Raw genomic sequence first — 22,688 nt, 5'->3', positions numbered from 1 at the left:
TTCTGAGTCTACAGATCAATTGTTATAGATAAAGAACTTAGAGATAAGTCATTTCTTTTCTTTTAAAATAAACAACTTACAACTTATGTGTATAGCAGAAAACAATAGTTTTTCTATTTGACCAAATCAGGAGCTTTAAATTTTTCTGATTTTAAACATTTGAATGAAAAGTTTGTTGCATTATAACATGTTATATTCTCTAGATGATTGTCATCATGGTTATAGGTATTCTTTGTTTTTTATTTAATTTTTAATTCCATTGTATTTTAAATACACAAGGGAATTCTTTAAGTATCTTGTGGAAAATTCTGTACTATAATGAATAATGATTTTTAAAGCTAGCAAGAATCATATTTCTGCTTTAAAGTAGAATTTTAATTTTAATTGTTTTTAATTTGGGCTACACTTTATACAGACTTTTAAAACCAAACAAAATATATATTATTAGGATTTCAAACTATGAAGAAGATAAATACAAGCTATACAGTGAAATACCCATAACAATATATCCCTATTCTTCAACATGCAACTCAGCAATTTCATTATGAAATAAGTTTGGGTATTTACATTATTTGGATGAATATCAACCTGGGGAGAATTTATTGAATTTTAAAAATAATATTACAATGAATAGAAATATTAAATAAATAAGCATACATTAGCTATAATTAGTAGTTGTGAAAAACCTGAATTTTTAAGTATAATTTTGTTGTCATAAACACTATTTTCCTACATTGAGATTGGATGTGAGTATGTCTAAACACTTGATGTGAGATTGTTTCCTTTCTTTTTATATGTTACTCAGCGTAGTTGACAATTAGTGGCTATTATACAACTGTCATTAATACAAATAAAATTTTATTTCCCATAATTAGGCTTTTGTACTTACAAAAACTGTTGCTAGATGTTCTAAAAAATTCCTCTTTGTAAAATACTTGCAAATATATGGGATTTGTGACATGGCTTGAAGCTCTTAACTTTTGCAAACATGAACCTATTTCAATAAAAGTCTATGACAAAAACAGCACAGATGTGAAGTCTGAGAGTGGCGTCTCTGCCGCCCTACGAGCCTTTGTTTGGAGAACACCCTGATTAACCCCCACCCTTCATGGTTCATTGATTCACTCATAGATCAAGTTTAAACTAGTACATATTAGCACACTTTGTTTCTAACAGAGGAACAGTTGGTCATTCTGTCTTCTGCTGCTGCTTCATTACAAACTGGGGGCTAAAGAGACTATACTTGAATAGGAAATGAGAGACAACCACAGGGCTAAAAAATGATTTTGTTGATGTGTATCTGCCCTATTAATATTGAATTCTAGATTCTAGCAGTACTAAAAATATTTTATACATGAGGATAAATGACAGTGTCTTCCGTTTAAATGACTGATTTCTTTCTATCTAGCTTCTAACTAAAGGTAATATTAAAAAAAAAAAACAGAAAATGAAGGCCTGATGTATTAGAGCATGAAAACATCTAATTTGGGGAACATTTTAAAAAATATTATTCCCTAAAGTTAGCTTTCAATTGTGTTTTATTTTATGCCCATGATGCAATCGATGTAATGTGCTTAATTATACAGAGATATTTATGCTGAAAAGACTGGGCTACTGGAGAAGACATATGACTCCTTTCACATTTAACTTCCGTGTTTTAGGTGAAAACAGATGACTCACCTTGATTTCTTTTAGGTCTAGAGAACAAAAGGCCAGTGATTGCTATGAAAAATTTAAATTGAGGAAAGCTCTAACCAGATTTTTAATCCTGTACAATTGCTATTTTTATTTTGCGTGAAGAATGGAATGAAGTGGGGATAATAAAAAGATTAACAACTTTTCATGTTGACTACTTTTTTCAAACTTTTTACAGGTCTCAAAGAAATGTAATTGAGATAAAACCTTTGCTCTTTTCCTAGGAACAATTCTGTTTAAAAAAAAAAAATAAATTGTTGGCCTTTGGGGGCTTATTTTTATATACGAGTTACAGTTCAATCCCATTTTATTCTGTTGTAATTTAGAAAATAACTTTAAAGTGACTTGCATATTTTATCATTTTACTTTAATATTAGTTATGCATGAATTATAAAAACAGATTTTTGTAGTTTTGCTGAATATCATTATGTATTATATGTAAGCAAAACTCTTCGAATTTATTGATACATTTTATTTTGATAAAAACAATTGTACCATACACACAATATTCTCTTACAAAGTATCAGTTCTTAATAAAAAGAGGTGTTCTTTAACTTTGATAATATTGGATTAGCATTATATCTGAACAGCCTTATTTCTTCTCAATGTCTTTTTTTACATTATCTTAATGATTGTATAGATCATTCTTTTGGCTCCATTTTCTTACCCTTTACATCAAGAGACCTTTAGTGTTTCAATTCCGTATTTGTTACTCCATGTGATAGGGTAATATTCCATTACATTCATACACCAGACTCTTTTTGACATTCTCCAATTATTGATCATATTCCCCCCTAACTTTTAATGATCACAAATAGTGTTTAAACATCTTGTCATATATGTTGTTTTTGTTTTGTTTTTGTTTTTTGCTACCACTAAGTTCCTTCAGGTATTGCCTATGGCAGTTGAGGTGCTACTTGAGTAAAAGGGTATGAACAATTTAATAACTCTTGCAAAATTTCATATTGTCATTCCAAAGTAATTGAATCAATTCACAATTCTACCAGAATTGAATTATTGGGCCTATCCTACATCATTCCAGATAATATGTTGTTGTTTCTTTTTTCATCTTTTAGTATGTTGGATCATATAATGGGTATAAAGTATTATTTTACTGTTATTTGATTTTTCATTTTTGTGATCATCATTTTGAACGTTTTTTCAGGTAACTATTGATAATTTATAATGCCTTTGAAATTTGTTGATCACCTTGGATTGTCTATTAGGTGATGATTTGCAATTAATTTTACATGTAATTCAATAATATCTTTATAGATTTTTGGATATAAATCTTTTGTAAAAGTTGTGGGGATTTAGGAGAGGTGACTAGCTATATGTTTCTGAACATTTAAAATAAATTTTATTGGTGTTGTTTGTCTTTATATCAATTAATTCCGACCACATTTCCTGAACAAACTCTTCTTTTGAGAGAGCAAAACAATTAAGCAAAAAAAAGTTTGAAGTACAAACCTTGTCTGATAGTAAATTGAAGATTCTGCCCTTATATCTCCTATCTCTTTGTTGTGAGGGAGAAGTATATTTCATTATCAATATTTCATGTTATTCATTGTATTTTTTATTACTTGAAGTTCATTTTCTTTTCAATGAACTTTTTATTTATGTCATGATGGTCCCTGTATATCAAACTAAAGACCTGAGCTCAAATATGGTCTCAGACACTTCCTAGCTGTGTAACCCTGGGCATGTTGCTCCACCTCTGTTGGCCTCAATCCATTGGAGAAGAAAATGGCAAAACATTCATGATCTTTGCCAAGAAAAGTCCCTACCATCATGAAGATGACTGAACCACACATCATTATTTATATTTCTGTTTAGTTGTTCTTCAGTTTTCTCTACATTAGGTCATATATATTATTTCCTATTTCTTTGAATTTCCATTATTTGTAATTTTTTACTGAAAAATAGTACTCTATTCTGTTCATATGCCATATCTTTTTCCACTTTATAATATAGTATGTTATTGGGACTGAGAGTGAGGAAATTCTCTTTACCATTGCAAACATACCTGAACTCTACAACTTATAGTCAAATGGCTTATTATGGGACACGGAGAAAAAAAAAGTACCTTTCCCAGGATTACCCCCTATGTATTCAGGAATGTGTGACCCTCAGCAAATATATATGTATACATATATATGTATATTTCTGTTCTGTTGTATCTCTCTGAATGGGATGTAATATAATATATTGTTATGGTTTAGTTGTTTTCAGTCATGTCTGACTCTGTGATCTCACTTGGAGTTTTCTTGGCAGAGATACTGGAGTGGCTTGTCATCTCCTTCTGCTCATTTTACAGATGAGGAAACTGAGGCAAACAGGGTTAAGTGACTTGGCTGGGGTTAAACAGCAAGGAACTGTTTGAGGATGCAGGAGGATGAGTCTTCCTGACTCCAGACCTGGCACACTATCTACTCTAACACTCGGCACATGTATACATGTACATGATACAAATTTATCTCCTTTTTAATGTCAATCCTTAGTGTCTGGATTTATTTCACTTTTACAAATATAAACCTGGTTTTCTTCCCACTACATCCTTTTCTTTGTCTTATTCCAAACTCTGGGTTTTCATTTTATCTATTTGGTTTGTTTAACCCCTTCTTTGCCCTACTTTAAGGAGAGCATGCTACCTGATCCTTCCTTCTCAATAACTCATCCATTTTTCTATTTCACTAACATTAAATTAGTATTTTCCCTTTCTAAAAATTATTTTTTCCACTCTCTGTCTTGTCCCTTATCTCTTATAGGATTATCTAGAATTGATTCTCAGAAATGTTAGTTAACAACGAACTCAACTGTTTGCAATGGGAAGTATTCTATAACCCTTGTGTATGGAGTCCAGTCCTATTTTTGTCTTTCCTCTCATTGCTTATCTCTTTTGAAATACTGTCCCTTTGATTCACCTTTTCCTGTCTTCAACAGATATTCTCCATATTATTCCAATATCTTTAGAATTGATTTTCTAGTAAGAAAATGAGGTTTTAATATTTGAAATATTATATTTTTCCATTATACTGTTTACTTCTTATACTTGTTAACTCATTGATGTTTTTTACCTTCTCACTCTTAGTGTGTGAAAGTAATGTATATGTATATATACATATATAATATTTATATAAACTATCAAAACTACTCCCCATATGTGCTCAAGGCCTTGCTTAGTCATATCTCCATGAAAACATTTCAAATTTTAGTCTTTCATTGGTTTCTGAAAAATTATTAGGTATTTAGTAAGGTTTCAAGGTGAATAATGGTTCTTTTTGAAGAAATAGTTCAAATTCCTTTGTTTTACTGACTATATAAATTTTTCCTTTTAAAAAACATTTAGTTGGAGAATATATGTTATTTTTGGATCTAGCTCAGTTTTATTCATTCTTTGGAATATCATATTCTATTTTTCCCTATTGCTCAGGAATAATCCTGTTTTTTTTTTCTGATTGTTAAATTTGAAGATTTTTTCTCTCTGTTTGATATGGTAATTCAGAAATGTATAGCCTTTGTTCCTCAATGAGTTAAACTTGTTTTTCTGTTGGTGTTCTATAGATACTCTTATTCTGTATATTGCTGTCTGTTTCCACTATTTCTGGGTAATTTTTCTAAATTATTTGTTGGAGTATGACACTTGGGTTTTCTTGTCCATACTATTTTCTAGAATATCTTTAGAAACTAGACAACTTTTTTTTTATATCCTGACCTCAAATTTAGTATTCTTCATAGAGATCTCATATTTGTTGTTTTAAAATCTTTATTCTATTATTTTATGTTTTCATTTTGCATTTCAATTCTATCATATCTTTTTTTGTTGCTATATTTATATGGAGAAAATTTCATGTTTTGTTCTAACTCCTTTAGTTTCTACATAAATTTGTTGATTTTCCCCCTTTACCGCCCTTATTTCTCTTCTTATTTCTTTGATATGTCTTTAATTATTCAAGTTGCTCCATTGTAATTTGAGGGAGATCAAAGATTTTGTTTTTCTATCTTTACCTTCTTTAGGAGATTTTTCTCAATTTCTTTTGTTGCAATGTATTTGTTTACCAAGATGGATCTTTTCTTCAAACTAATGCTCATGTCTTCCCCTATTTCAGATTTTCCCTATCTTAATCATTCTGCTAATTTTTCTATGATGTCCTTGTTGAAAATGTTTTTATTGCTAATCTTTCCCCTTCAGAAGATCCAGGGTTTTTGTGCCCCATCCCTTAGCTTTTCTGCTTATTTTAAACTAGGATTGGTTCAAATATAGATCAGCAAAGTCTATCTTCGAGGATAAAGATGGTAATTTGGAACACTAGTGTAGGATGATTCAGCAGACCTTTTAGTAGAACCACCTTTCCACTTTCAATAGCATTACTCTTCTAGGCTCTAAAATCTTCTCCACATTTGGATTTCTTTTGAAATTAGACTGATTAGTTGTGAAAGAGTTTTTAAAGTTCTTCCTTTCCCAAGACACAACTAAGCTCTTAAACTTGGAGGAGTTACACCTGGAATTTATTCTTACTTATATCTTGTGGAATCAATCATTCTGTAGATGATCCTCTGTTTCCACTAGTTTGGAGCAATATTTTATAGTTTCCTGAAATATTATTAGTATTCAGCCTTCTGGGAGAGTGGTGGTTCTTTGATTATCTCTCCAACCCTTATATTTTGAGGTTAATACTTTTTATTATATAATATTTTCTTTTCTTTTGATTTTGTTCTAATAAATCATATTAAATCACTGAATTTTAAAATTTTTCTCCTCCGTTTTTTCATTGTCTTTATTTTTTTGCCTAAATTTTATAGATTTTTCTCTGTCAGCAATGATTACTTTAAATTTGTCATTAAAAGTTCTAATTTCATACTTTATCTTTTCCTTTCAGTTTTTCACTGAACTTCTAATGATTCTTTAAGGCTTTACATTATTGCACCCTCTTTAAGAGGTTCTTTTTTAGAAGTAATATCTTCTGTAATCAACTAATTTAACCAAAAGTTGATTATAAGTAATACAATTTTCTTGGCATTCTCTTATCTATCACTTTCCAGGTCTTATCATTTTTATCTCTCCAATAAATTTCATATCTGATCTCTTCTCTCCACCCACATGGCCACCATCCTTGCTCAGGGCCTTATCACCTTTTTACCTAAACTCTTTTATTAGCTTCTTGTTTTGTCTCCTTATATACCTTAAACTTCTCCTCGTTTCAATCCATCCTCCATACCACTGCCAAAGTGATTTAGAGGACTATTCATGTCAATCTTTCTCAGTAAATGGAAGAATCTCCCTATCACATATTGAACAAAATTTACATTTTCTCTGTTTAAGAGCTATAAGTCCTCCACATCCTGGGCATTCCTTCCATTACAATGTTCTTATATGTTCCTGTGAAATGGTCATAGCAATGCCCCAACTTTGTATCTTTGCAGTGACTGGCTTCCATTATTATAATGTGCTTCCTCACCAACTCCAAACTGTTGGAATCCTTGGGTTCTTTTAAGAGGCACATCAAACACCACCTGCAAATCTCCCCACTTGATAGTGCCTTCTCTCTCCAAATTACCTCATAATTATTTTGTATATACTGTGTATTTACTTATATAAGTTCTTCTTGTCATCCCCATTAGAATGTAAGCCTCTTGGGGATGGAAACTGTTTCATGTCATTCTTTTCTCCTAAGAGCTTAGCTTAGTATTTGGCATCGAGAAAGCACTATTAGGAACTTTTCATCGCTTGATCATTTCCTCATTTTCTTTGCTATTTTTCTATGGGTATTTCTTTTCTTTTTCCTTATTTTAATTTTTGTTGTTCATTTAGCTGGGGCATTTTTAATTTTTTTCAGATCATAATGAGCAGCTGGATTTATGCACAACATCTTATTTAATAATTTTGCTGAATGTTCTGAGTCATCTCAAATAAATTGAAGAAAAATCTTCAAATATTGTAATCAATAGGTTTCATAAGCAAATATTTGTTTAAGAAACTTGGTTCATTCTCTACATTTCATGATTCTTAGGGGACATACTGAAATTCGTTTATAGCTAAATAAGTTAACTGGTAACAAACACAAAATCTTTTGTCCCTTCCGTGGCATATGCCCTAGAATTTGGAGTTATCATTAAATCATTTGTACTCTACACAATTATTTGTTGAGAAATTTAAAAATTAATTTTTGAGGAATTTGCTTCATTTATAATTCTATGAATTCTGATTTATATGAAATAGTCTTTGCATGCTCAAGATTACCAGTTAATTGCTAATCAACTCTCTATACACATTATTTCTATATTAAATGGACTTATTGAAAAAAATAGAAATAGAAAAAATCAAATAAAAGTTAGTTTTTGGTTCATATTCAATAAATGTGTAGGAAAACCTTTACTTACAAGAAATATGGAGAAGGGAGAGTTTGAGTTAATTTAATTTTGTGGTTCATTCAAGTATAACTTAAAAAAGTTTTTCTCCACCCCAACTCAAAAACAAAAATATGTTTTTGTAGAAAATATGCCTTTGTAGAATGAGTAAATTCATTTTCCTAACATAGTAAGTATAATTTAATTATTTTGGAACCATTAATTTTAGCTTTCAAGGCAATTATCTATATAAAAAAGATCATTATAATTTTAGATTTAAAATGTATGAGATTAAAGTAAATCCATACTGATCCTATCATATATATACTTTTCTATTTTCAGTTTAAAAAATTATTTGCATTTTCTCCTGTCAAATGAACAGAAGGGAAAAATTATTGTTTGACATTTCTTATTAGGATTTTCATCTGTCACATTGTTGTTCTCTGTAATCAGTATAATGAAAGTTTTTTAAAAAGTATTTTAATAATTAGCTCAGGGATAAAAAAAAACTTATATGACTCAAAATTTCTCCAATTTGACTAAATATTTTTAGTGCGTGCCATTTGTTGCCTAAGATGATTGTAGATGGAAGGGGAAAAGTAGAAATCTATTCAATACCTGTGGTGAGTTGCTACTCCTTTCTTCCTTATTATCATCAACACATGCCTCTCCCTGAAGAAGGAAAAAAAAATATTTCTCTAGGAGAAAAGTTCCTGAAGTTTGACAAAAATCTTTATAGAGTTGGAAATCAAAAGTAGAAGGAATCAAAGAACAACTGGATTATTAACTTGGATAATTTTCAAAGATGAATACGACACTCATCATATTAATTGTTTATTGTGCACACTTTTAAACATCTTTTGTTTCTTTGCTCTCTGATGCTTTTATCCCAGAAGACTTGCCTAAAAAAGCCCTTGACTACTTGATCTCTTCTGTAGAAGGGTTCAAAATAAATCTAACAAAGTGGATCATTACAAGTCAATGCTTCAAGATAATCATTAAGCCATGGTTCCTTTACATATAACTTAAGCAATAGCATCTAGAACTGGAGGGGATTATAGGGATCATATAGTCCAACTCCTTCATTTTACATATAAGGAACTAAAGTTGAGAGAGGAAGTGACTTGTCCATGGTCACACAGGCATTGTAAATGCCTTACCATCCATTTTAGCCATTTGCTACTTGCCTGTCACTCCACTTAGAATCCCCGTGATTCTGAGTTGTGGACCGACTTAGAGGGAAGCTTGCATCCCTGGTGACCAAGTCCTAATCCTTCATACCTACTGCCCACCCAAACCCTTCCATGTTCACATATGTCATCACTCCCATTCTATTTACAATAGACTGACTTTCCTATTGAATTTTGTGATCTTCTCTGACAATTACTTTATATTGGGGTATAAATTAGGGAGGCTTAGCACTTCTGGTATGAAAGCTTGCTGAACCCTTTTCAGGAATACTCATCCACCTTTCACCCTACTCTCACTTGTGACTCCAAGAAGCTGTAGCATGGGCAGCATAAACCATCTTGACAGATTGGCTACACTAGGTTGAGGATAACTGACAGTCTACCACAACCATGACAAGAATTCTCCTAGTGGAATGGGGAGATGAGAAGCTGTTAGAACTTGGACAGACATGGAAGACATCAAGGTCATCCATGGTGGGTCATCACCAGTCATCCTGACTTTTATCCTATCACTGACTTTGATGACTTTGGAATAGAGAGTTAAGCTGACAACTTTGTGAAATTCTACCTTACTTAAATCCAATGCTCTTATGTCACCCCATGACATCAATGGTCCTCTTTGAAAACGAAGGATAAAGTTTATATGTATTTTGTTTCTGTGTTTAATTATATTTATCTCTTTCTCCCTTTCCTTCCATGCTCATCATCTATCTATATAATGGGCCTATTTAGCACCTAGAGTATATTAGATGCTCAAAAATGTCCACTGAATTAAATTGGGCTAGAATATGAATTCAAACCCTCTGACTTCCAATCTGTTCTATATAGTTTTAAATATATTGTTTATAATTAGAAACATATTATTGGTTTTATTCTCATAAGTATTTTTGAGAAATATAGGGGTACATCTATTATCATTTTAAAAATATGTTTTTTAAAGTAAAACATTAGCTTTAATTAATTGCCATTTTAAGTGGTTTTTTTGTACCTTTATATTTAGGTGTCCTTTATTCAAAGATTTTTCTTACTAGCTGGTCCAATTAATTTGTGCCTAAGGATAATGTTTTTACAAATTCTTAGTACTTTTATATATTTGAAGAACTTTTATCTTGAAAATAATTTCATCACTTTTACCTCCTCATTTGGATTTCTCTCTCACTGATGTTGAAGGAGTCTATGCTGCTGGAAAATTTCATGTCAGGGAAGAAAAATGAGACTGAGGCTGAGCAGACACTACCGCTACTCAAAACCTGACATTGGTGTGATGGACATTTTAATTTAGATCTTTTGTAATGGTATTAATAAAATCCATAAAAAATAGATGTTATTTCCAAAGAGAATATAGAATTGAAATATGGGTTTCTTTTGCAATGATGTTATAACAGAAGTAGTTTTTTACTTTGTGTAGCTTGCCTTTTCCTCCTGACCCTGACTAACAACAGAAAATTTGCTTTGCACCTGCTCCAGCTGTGTCCTAAGTGATAAGCATCTTGCAGACCCAGAAAATTGCAGTATCAAATCTCAGCACCAACTGTGAGGTAGCACTATCATCAAATCCCTGCTGAGAGGCGTTTCCTATTTAATTCCCAATAGAATATTTCTTTCTTCCTTGGCCTCTTTTTTTTTTTTTCAGGTTTGAGCCGTGACCCAAAACCTTTTTCTTCGTTACTAACAAGTATTTCTATAGGTGCCTTTGCACTGACTCATCCTTACTTGTTTTATTTAACCCTGAACTCATTAGTAGGTCAGGGCTTTGGCAGCCCCAGGGTTGTTGAGGTGTCTGACTCTTTAGGGAGAGGAAATGGATAACTGTATATGTTACGGTTCACTGCTTTTCTCTAAGAACTAAAGTTAAAAGAACATTTAATTTGTTATATATGTCTGGGAAAATAGAAAATAAAACTTAGTATTTACAAAAGCAGCTTTTATTCACATTTTCCTTTATGAACTAAATGTTGTGGTCCTATTTTGTTATAAACTAAGGGTTTCTCTCCTTTAGGCTGGTTACCCTTTTAATTACTAATCAAATGTAAGTCTGTTGACCTAACATTCAAGTCTAGAAAATGTTAAAAACTATTTTAAATATAGATAATAAACAGTTTTTAACTTATCTACCACAATCTAGCTAAAATCTTGTCAGTAGTTTTTAAAAAGTTAAACATTAAATCTAGACACTATATTTAAAATGTAAGGTTTTCATATTTTTCTTTCAGAATTTTCAAATCGACCCAAATCTTTGAAAGTACTTATTAACCCACGAAGTCACAAAAAAGAAGCTACCCATGTCTATTATGAACATGTTGAACCTCTTTTGAAGCTTGCAGAAATAAAGACTGATGTCACAAGTAAGTGATTTTTAGGAATTTGATGTAGTAGCCTTTTTTTCAGAAAACATCTACATAAGAAACCAAGATGATCTACATTTGCTGCTACTCCTTATTAGAACTAGATTCTGGAAACGTGATCTTTTGAAATAATGTATTTAAATCAAATTGTTATGATTTTTTAATTTGTAAAACATTTTGAGATGTCATATTGGCACATGTAAAAGAAAGGCTGAAAATGATCATGTTTAAGTGAAATATACCCATAGATATGTAGGTGTGTTGGATAGGTTGGTTTGATAGGAATATTTTTGAAGTCTGAAAACCTAGTGGGATAAGTGACAAATATATGTATAATGGCCTTCCTAGGAATGCTTTCCTTCCATTGTTTTTGCTCTGATTCTGACCCCTACTGGTTAGGTCAAAAGTGAGTACTTAATTGCTGGTTTCTGGCAGTGAAATAGAGGACAACTTCACCGCAGGACAGAGCTTACAAAGATTGTCACCCTCATTTGTAAATGAGAACCCTGAACTTTAGAAAAGCCAAAGGACTTGCCAGAGAGATAGCTGGAAAGGTCAGCAATGGAGGTTTCTGCTAGGCTTTCTGTTTCCTTGGCCTGCGAAGCTCCATTATGTTCTGCTGGTTTCTCTGTGACACAGAGAATGTGTAACTATGCATTCAGTGATGAGTGCAGTGGGACACAGACTTAGGCATGTCAGTTCCTCTTCCAGGAAAAAATTCATATCGGGAAAGGAAAATGAGATTGAGGCTGAGCAGACTTCTAACGCTATTCAAAATCTGATATTGGTGTGATGGACATTTTTTATTTAGATCTTTGGTAGAAGAGATATAGGAATATTTAATATTAATTAGCAAGTGTTTGGGGCAGCAAAGTGGTGCAGTGGATAGAATGTGAGGTTTGGAGTCAGGAAGACTCATCTTCTTGCATTGAGTTATGGCCTGGTCACTCACTAGCTTTATGACCCTGGGGAAGTCACTTATCCGCTTTTGCCTCAGTTTCCTCATCTGTAAAATGAACCAGAAAAGGAAATGGCAAACCATTCCAGGATCTTTGCCAAGAAAACTCCATGTGGGGTCCCTTAAAGTCAGATTTGACTAAAAAACAATTGAATAACAACATAAAACAGCCCATAATAAAATTTGCTTAAATACTATATTTAGCAGCATATGCCTACAAACAACTATATGAGTCACACATACACTAATATTTGTGTATGTGGCTGAGTCTCTATATACAACATACATATACACACATGCATACACACACACCCATTATATATATATATATATATATATATATATATATATATATATATAGAGAGAGAGAGAGAGAGAGAGAGAGAGAGAGAGAGAGAAACAGAGAAACAGAGAAACAGAGAGAGACACAGAAATAGCCAGAGAGCCAGAGAGAGCCAGAGAACCAGAGAGAGACAGAGGAGGGGGGGGGAGGAAGAGAGAGAGACAGAGCTAGGCAGAAAGAGACATACACAGAGACACAGGCACAGATAGAGACAGAGAGAAAGACAGAGAGACAAAAAGAGACACAGAGAGACAGAGAGAGACAGAAAGACAGACAGAGAGGCAAAGAGACACAGAGATAGACTAAGGCGAGGGGGAGGGAGGGATGGAGACAGAGAAAGACAGAAAGAGACACGCAGAGACAGAGAGACAGAGACCCATCTAGGTCTACACATGTTGGTGTATATATATGTGTGTGTGTGTGTGTGTGTGTGTGTGTGTGTGTGTGTGTGTATGTGTGTGTGAATGTCTTGATGTCTGTGTGCATATTAGGGATAAGGATTGGACATGCGATTTTCACTGGGAATAGGGTATTCTGGGAAAACTTATGTTTTAGAAAAGTTCCTGGAGCCCTGGAAATTAAGTGAAATTAAGAAGTTCATATTTAAATACACCCCCTCTTGTCATTCTAAGTATTAGGCTTCCTTCAAAGCAGATAGCATCCTTCACTCCCTTTCTTCATTGAAGTCTTCTTATTTTTTGGATATTCTAGCCTTTCATGCCATATCATCTGAGAAACTAGCCTTTTGTCTTACTGAAAAGATAAATCAAAAGACCATTCATTCATTCATTCAATAAACATTTAGCTTCCTGAAAGACTATGTGTCAGGCCCTATGATAAGGACTGGTTGACGTTATGTGATAAAGGATTTAAATAATAAGGATATAGTGATTCCTTTGGTCAAGTTTGGCAAAAGGGGATACTTAGAAGCCTACAGATGAGCCTGCTTGATGCAGATTCACTGCTCAGAAGCCCTTCAGCTCTTAAAAACTCTGTAATGGTTCAACCTAGAAGTTCCTGGACAGGAAAGCATGTTCTAGATAGAGGGAGGCAAGACTAGAATTCTCACCCAGGGAAGTTCCAGATCCTCCACTCTCTACAGAAGTCTCATCTTGAACATGAGCACTGGAGTGTCCTAGGTAGCTCAGTGGATTAAATGGCTGGCTTTGAGGAAGGAAGGTTGCTTTTTCTTAGCTGTGTGACCCTAGGAAAGTCACTTAACTATTTGCTTCAATTTCTTACCTGTAGAATGAGCTGGATAAGGAAATGTCAAACTATTCCACTATTTTAGCCAAGAAACCCCCCCTCCCCCCACAATGGGCTCACAAAGATTCAGATATACTTGAAATGACTGAACAACCAAAAACCTATGTGGAGGACAGAAGATATTTCACATTCTCTGAGGGCTCTGAAAGTTTGTAACAAGCTGACTTACACTACACTTGAAAGTCTTGAAAGCACTGAGCACTCTGTTCCCAGGGGACATAGGTGAATTTGATATCTGCCAGCACTTTGTGTACAATAGAAACCAGCAGAAGGGAAAGTATCTTGAGACCAAACAGGTACTCACTATACTATGCAATTGTGCTAGAATAGTCAAAACCTGGCCTTGATCAAGAAAAGGTCTCAATTCAGGAAGCAAAGATGGAAATAATGATTAAATAGAAAAATAAACTTGATAGAGAAATATTGCTGCAAGAGACATATCCAAGATACAAGCCTATAGAAAAAGATCAACTTCCCAGGGACTGTAGGCAGAGCTTCATAAAGATATGGTTCCACCAATTTCCAGAAAGAGCTGAAATAAGAGATTCAAAAGAAATTATAAATGAAATGAAAGCTTTAGAGGAAAAATGGAAAGATAATGAATAGATTTGTTGTGGGGGGAGGGGGGACCAAGTAGCACAGTCCCTGAAAACTAGGATGGAAAGAAAATAAATCAATCATTCCATGAGATAAAAGCAATCAAAATACTGAAAAAAAACCCAGCAGGAAATGTTGAAAGTTTTGCTTATCAAAAAGAATTGACCTAGAAAACTTGTTAAAAAAAAGATAATCCAAGAATTACTGTATTGCTTGAAACTACAAAGGAAAAGAATATGGATACCACATTTCAAAGGGGTTATACATTTATACATATACACATATATATGTGTGTGTATATATATATATATATATATATATTTACACACACATACATATACATGCTTCTCAGACCTATTAGAATCAGAGGACAAAGTAAAACCAAAAAGGAGCCCTCTCAGAAATACTGTAATCCAATATTGAGGGTTTCCAGATTAAGGAAAAAGTACACAAGCAGGTAGAAAGAGATCAAATACCAAAGAACCACAACCAGACACTAAAGCTATCCCTAAAGGAAAAAAAAAAGCATGGAAGATGATATTTCAAAAGGCAAAAGATAGAGACTCACAACCAAGAATAACTAAGAAGAGAGGAAGGGCAGAAAGGGGAAAGAAGAGGGAAGGAATTTAATTTCAAATAATTTGTGGAGGGGCACAAGGGGAAAACTATACAGATATGGAGGAAGTAGATGGGTTAAGCAGTCATCATATGAGTTTCACTTTCCTCTTGTCTACCCAGAGGAAACCAGCATACATGAATAATTTGGTGTAGAAAAACATCAAATCTTATAGGAAAACATGTAGGAATTTTGAGGGGGTGTTAAAGAGGGAAAGCTAAAGAATAAGCAATAGAAACTCTAGCTTTGAAGGGTGGGTTGTGAAGAAGGGATTAAAAAGAAAGAAGGGTTGATAATCTCTGATTATTGACCTGGGTACACAGAAGAGAAGAGGAGTGGAAACAGACCATTTACTAATATTGAGAACATTTTTTCTCTCTCATGATATTCTTATTTTTTAAAGAGAGGAATAGAGGGTTAGAAGAAAAAAAGTAAAAGTAAACATTTCTTTTCCTACCATTTTCTATACTTGCTTTCGACTCCAACATCATCAAGCTCCTCCTTTTCTCCTCAAAAATCATCTGGAAACTTATCATTATGAAGATTCCTATAGCTTTGGTATCCATACCTCAATAGTACCCCTCAGTTGTTTCTACCCATTTGATTGAAGTTCTGGAGAATGAAGCAAAAATGTCTTCCTTATGCAGAAGATTCATTATTCCCAACCATCTCATCCTCTGGACTTCTCAGCTTGCTTTTGATTTTACCATCATTGCACCCCCCATTCTGGCTATGCTCTATACTCCTATGCTCTGCTTCTGTATTGTATTTTCTGATTAGATTTTAAACTCTTTGAGGGCTGGACATGCTTTTATTTTTTTAAATTTGTATTATTAGTGCTTGGCACAGTGCCTGGCATATAGAATTCATAAATAGTTATCATATTGTAATAAGGTGAAAAGAAATACGTAATTAACAATTTTAATTAAGAAAATAAATATAAGATTTTAAATCATTACAAATATATAAAATGACGAGGATAGCAAAACAGGTTAAAATTTGCATCCAACAACTGGCGTTGCTAAGAAACATTTTTAAAGGAAATATTCACATGGTGGGTTTTTTGGTCTTTAAAAAAACATTCTGAACTTAACACAAACTAAATAAAATGAACATTTCCATATATGCTGTAGCATAAAAGAGGAGATTGTTAGATGAAGCTGTGAATCTCTATTATTTAGAATGTGATTTTCTTTTTAGGTAGAAAATAAATGTAATTTATATAATGTATATATGTACATGATACATTTTAAGGTATACAATAAATTTAACAAAGCTATCATTATTGTACATGATTCATTCTGGATTTTTTCTCATTTTTAAAAGAACTCTGGCCATACCTTTCCTTTCTCTTCTACCTCATTCCTACAATTGAGAAAAAGAAAAGTAAAATCTTTAAAATACATATGTATAAGTAAGTAAAAATATTCCCCCAGTGGTTATGTCTAAAAATGTTCATCTTACTTTTCTTATTTAGGGCCTTACATCTCTGACCTGGGTGAGAAATATACCAATTGATATTGCATTAATGATTATTCCTGGCACTGCTTATTTTATTCTGTATCAGTTTATATCCTTACAGGTTTCTCTGAAATCATAGCTTTCATTACTTCTCATAGCACAATAACATTATATTTTATTAATTTCATAATTTGTTCAGCTATTACCTATCACTATCCCCTTAAATTCCATTTCTTTGACAAAGGTTAATTAAATTAATTTAGGATATTTATCATTGACTCAGCATACCCACAAGCAATTAATATTGCTCTAATTATTTAAATCTGTTTTTATTTCCATAAAGAATGTGCTATATTCATGTGTTCCTGTCAGTGCCTTTGTAGGGGGACTTCCAAGTATTTTATAAATTCTGTAGTTATTTTTAATAGAATTACTCCTTTTATTGCCTTTTGTTAGGTTTGTTAGTAATATACAGAAATGCTGATGATTTATGGGAATTTATTTTAAATTTTGTAACTCTGCTAAAGTTGTTGTTTCAGTTAGGTTTTAGTTGACTCTAAAGTTCTCTAAGAAAACCTTTTCTTCAAAAAGTAATTATTTTATTTCCTCTTAAATCGATTTTTTTCTTTATTTCTTTCCTGGCATTTTGCTATCACTAGCATTTGTAGAACATACAGTTGTGGTGATAATTGATACCTTACTTTACCTACTCCTAATCTGATTCTAAAGCTTTTAGTTTATGCCTGTTACATCTGATGTTGACTTTTGGTTTCAGACAGATACTACTTAAATATTAAAGAAAGGCCCACTTATTTTTATGTTTTTGAAGTTTTGCATTGTGTCAAAAGTCTTTTCTGCTTCTATTATATAGTAGTCTCTTGGTAACTGAGGATGACAATTGTCTTTGTGTGCTTTCATCTGTGATGTAGATGAGTGTGCACAAAGACACCTGTGCCTGAAGGAGATTTAAGTGGAAAAGTCCATGCACAGAGATAGTCCCACTCTCTCGGTGTTGGAAGCCTGGGTCCAGTGGCACGAAAAGTCGTTACACCTGGAGACTTCCTCAGCTGCATTGGATGGCCGTGTTGTCCTTTGTGCTCCAACACACCCTGAGCACTCCACAGTGCTTTGCTGCGTCGCCCTCTCAGCCATTGAACCTTCTTATTGGTTTCTTCTGTCTGTTCTGCTGAAGCAGTCTTCACATGCTGGGTGAGCAAAGCCCTGGTTCACCAGGGGTCAAAGACCCGATGGCTACCCTCACAAGGTTTAGCCGGCATGTCGAAGCCATTGCCCGCGGTGTGGCCTCAGCAGCATGCTAGCAGCTACTGGGAGCCACAAGTGAGAGCTCGGTGTCAGGTGAGGGTCAGAGGCTGGAGAGCTGCCCTAGGAGGGCACGACAAGCCCTCCATACCAGAGATACTACCCCTCCCTGAGCACCGCGTACACCCCACTTCTATTATATAAATCTTATTTTTCTGGTTCTTATTTCCATATTATAATTGTAGTTTTCCCTTCTATTAAGTCCATCTTGAATTACTGGTATAAATCCAACATAATAAAAGTTTGTAATCTTTGAGATATGCTATGGCTTCCCTACTAATTTGTTCATTAAAATTTAAGCATTAATGTTCATTAGAGGTGGTGATTTATAAGTTTCTTTCTGTATCCGGATTCAGCATGGTTTAAGTATAAAGTCCACATTCATTTTACAAAAGCAGTATGGTAAGATACCTTATTTTCCTTTCATTGCAAATAGTCTATCTAGTATTCAAATTAGTTATCCATAGACCATATACTCTTTTAGAGCAGAGGCTGTCTTTTGCCCCTTTTTGTATCCCCATTGCATAGCACAATGCCTGGCACATACTAAGGATTTAATTAATTATTGTGAATTCAATAATTCAATTATTGAATTGCATTGTTTCTAATTGATGAATTGATGAATAGAAATGATGAATTGCATCATTTCTAAATCCTTCTGTCTCAGGTTTTTTTTAGGAATTCATTTATGAGTTTTTCAAAATTTTTTTTTCTGAAATTGGGTTTATTACACTGTCAGTTCTGTTAATCTGGGAGTTTGTTGGTTTTATAAACACTCCACCATCTCAAATAATTTATTAGTTTTATTGGTACACTGTTGGGCAAAATAATTCCTAATTCCTAATAATGTTTTTATTATTTTCATTTATTGTGAATTATTTTTTCACTTAATTTCCTTTCTTTTAAAAGTCAAATTAGATTATTTTCCCCAAAGCAAGAACTTAGTTAATATTATTTTTTCAATTTTTTTCTCTCCATATTTAATCACTTCTTTGATTTTTAGGATTTCTATTTTGATATTTAATTGGTATTCTGATTTGTTGATTTTCAAGGGCCTTTATTATTTTTTCTTTCATGCCCAATTAGTTAATCCAGTCTTGGTACCTTTTGCTAAAGAAAGTGTTTTGATAGGTAATTTATCCCTTCAAACTACTTTGACTACATCCTCCATTTATCTGTTGGTTCTATAATTTATTGTTTGATCCATCCATTCTTTAGTATTTAGTCTCCCGTCCAGCCATGTTCTTGACTTCTTTACAGTCAAGCCATATTGTCTCAACCAGGAACTTCCCTTAGCACCTGGGACCACTTTTCCCTGGAACATCCAGTCATCCCTATGACTTTCTTAATGTAGAAAACTCCTCTGTAAGCTGTTTTCCTCTCCTCTTCCGCTTTTAAACATTTTTGTTCTTCTTGATGCTTTCAGATTGTAGGAGGATCCAAGCCAGTTAGTGAGTCAATGAACTTTTATTAAGTGTTTATTATGTTCCAGGAATTATTCTGAGCTGTGGAGATAAAACAGTTCCTGTTCTCTGGGAGCTTACAATATAATGCAGGATTATAGGAAGCTAAAAGGTAGTAAAGGGAAAACAAGGTGCCCATAGTGGAGACATAATGGAGAAGTTTAAATGAGTAAAACTAAGTTGGGGAAGAAGAGGTGGCTAGCTTGATGACCCTCTTTAAATGGTTTGGTGGAAGAGATCTGCCCGCCCTCCTATCAGACTTGAGGTTTGAGTAAGGTGATGATATAATGATGGAATCCTTGGGAATAGGTATCCAAAGAAGTGTACCTGGGTGGGAAATGAAGAGTTGTTTTGAAAGGAGCTCTATTTCACCCTAGAGGAGGTCCCAGGCAGGAGCAGAGAACACTGATGAAGTATAAATTGCAAAGTTAGTATGATCTTGCAGGATGAAGAGATCTCGGAGTATGATAGGATATCCAAATTTGGAATTTCCAACATAAATTTGTAGTGGATCCAGTCATCATGGTTTTGTGATCTTATTCAGATGCATTCAATAGCATATGAATATAAGTGAAGGCATTGGATTGTGGGAATATTCTAATGCTGAGGTTTGGCCAGATAATATCAGTGGGCAATGCTGCAGGAGGCTTGAAAGAAGAGGGTAGTGTAGAACTGAACTGGTTCACCAAGGAGGAAGATCACATCAAGATGGGGAATAGAGGAGAGTGAAGCTAGTGCAAAGGGAAAGAATCAAAGACAAGAAAAATTGGAAATTACATGGAAACTGGAGAACAAGGTTTGGGACTATAAGGTACAGGGAGAGGTTTTGATCAGACAGGAGAATTTCATAATTTGTTAACATGGAATGGGAACATTTGTGGATAATGGCAAGATCAAGGACTTGGCCATCTCTGTTTATTAGATAATTTTTGTATTGTTAAGTATATACTTAAGGAATATCTAGGAAAGGAGGCAATAGTGTTATTGATCTATTCACAGGTTTCAAAGGAGAATTCTTTGAAACTTTTAAAGAACACTCAGTACTCTTACTTCACAAATTATTCTCAAGAGGTGAGAAAGAAAGCACCCTGTCATAATCTTCTTATGAGACAAATAGAGTCCTATTACCTACACCAAGGAAAGATAAAACACAGAAAAATATAGATAAATATTATTAATGAACATTTGACTTTAAAAATTTGAACAAAATCCTGTGAAATAGACTATAGAATAGATTTATCCAAGTAATTATTTATTTATGACAGGGCAGCTAGATGACAAAATGAATAGAGTGCCAGGCATGAAGTGAGGAAGACTCATCTTCATGAGTTCAAATCCAGCCTCAGACACTTAGTAGCTCTATGGCCTTGGGCAAGTCACTTAACCCTGTTTGCCTCAATTCCTTATCTTTAAAGTGATCAGGAATAGGAAATTACTCCAGTATCTGCCAAATGCTAAATGAGGTTTCAATGAATTGGACATGACTAAACAGCAACAACAAACCAAAGGAAAAATCTTAATAAGCAATGTAGTGTGGTTATTAGAGTATCAACTATGATATTAGAGTATTTAAAAAGTAACACAGATAAGAGTTGTGATGTAATTCTTCCACTACATTCCAAAATGGTCAGATATTTATTTGAATGTTATGTTGTTTTCTGGCCATATGCCTTAATAAAGAAGTGGAGAATTTGAAACATAGGAGCAGAGCAACAGAATTAAGCAATTATTAGATAGGTTAACCTCATTAGAAATGGTTAAAAGAACCAGAGACATCTAGCCTGAAGAAGGGAAGTCTGAAAGGGATCTTATTAGTTATCTCCACATGGTATGATACTGCACGGTTGATGGGGAGGGAACAGCTGTTTTCGCCTTCCACTGAGAATAGGAGGGAGAAAATGGGTTTAAATTGCTCCAGGAGGTATCTGTATTAGAAAATAAGAAAAACTTTCTATGTTGTCAGATTCAAGAGTGGTTACTGGAGGAAGTTTTGGAAACTTTTTAATTGAGAATTTTTAAACATCTTTCTAAAAAGTTTAGAATATAACTTTCCATGAACAGATAATGAACTTGATAGAAGCTGAGAAAAAAAGTACATCCTATAAAGAAATGTGAAAAGATCAGGCTTATTAAGCCAAGCAGTAGGCAAAAGGTAAATTATAACAGTAGAAATTCATATATAACTTGTTATTCAAGTATAATAGTATCCTGACATGTTTGAAGATACTAAAAATTATAGCATTTTTCTCCTAAACTGAACAGTTATATTACAATTTGAAATTGAATTACTCAAAGTTTCCTTTTATGACACTATAGATTAACAGACAAAGGGGAGGTCGTGGAGAAATGACATCTGAGTTCAAGTTCCCACCCAAATACTAGCTAATAATGTACATCTATAAAACACTTAATTTGTGCTTCTATTGCTTCTTCTATAAAATAGGGATAATGATTGCAATATCTACTCTTAGAAATGTGGGAAAGGATTTTGTTATTACATGAGTGATCACAGGAGATTTAAGAATTCTTAACACTTGCATTATAATGGATTCCAATGTAACTACTATTTTATAAAAATTAAAAAAAACCCTTACTTTCCATCTTAGCATCAATATTGTGTTCCAAGGCAGAAGAGTGGTAAGGGCTGGTCAATGGAGATTAAATGACTTGCCCAGGGTCACACAGCTGGGAAGTGACTGAGGCCAGCTTTTAATCCAGGACCTTCCATCTCTAGCCTGGATCTCAATCTACTGAGCCACCTCGCTGACCCCCCTATTTTATAATTAATAAGATATTACTCTTTATGTCCATATAAATCAACATACGATATACCTCAACTTTTTTGAGACTAAGGTTCATGTTTAATCTATCTTTGTATTATTTATAGTATCTAATATAGATCAACTATATGCCAGGCATTGTGCTAAGTGCTGGAGATACAAATACAAGCAAGCAAGGTATTACTTCGTCCAAAGAAGCTTACATGTCAAATGTGGAAGGTAGAAGAAGAGGCAATAATGACATGGAATATCCAGAAAATTGATGTGGGGGTCTGGGCCCCAGCAAGATTATCTTTTAGTTCTTCA

General features: G+C 33.5%; 1 protein-coding gene across 1 annotated transcript in view; it reads left to right on the top strand.

Annotated features, from left to right (window-relative positions):
• CERKL (ceramide kinase like) overlaps positions 1 to 22,688 on the top strand; it is a 173,267-nt gene that overhangs the window by 106,494 nt on the left and 44,085 nt on the right. The window contains exon 3 of the mRNA XM_001377714.4: positions 11,447 to 11,578. Within this exon, the coding sequence (XP_001377751.1) occupies positions 11,447 to 11,578 (132 nt within the window). The remainder of the gene's footprint in view (positions 1 to 11,446; positions 11,579 to 22,688) is intronic.

Source organism: Monodelphis domestica, chromosome 4 (assembly GCF_027887165.1).
Source record: "Monodelphis domestica isolate mMonDom1 chromosome 4, mMonDom1.pri, whole genome shotgun sequence".
Classification (NCBI taxonomy): domain Eukaryota; kingdom Metazoa; phylum Chordata; class Mammalia; order Didelphimorphia; family Didelphidae; genus Monodelphis; species Monodelphis domestica.
Note: the sequence above shows the minus strand (reverse complement) of the source record. Positions and strands in the feature narration are given on the sequence as shown.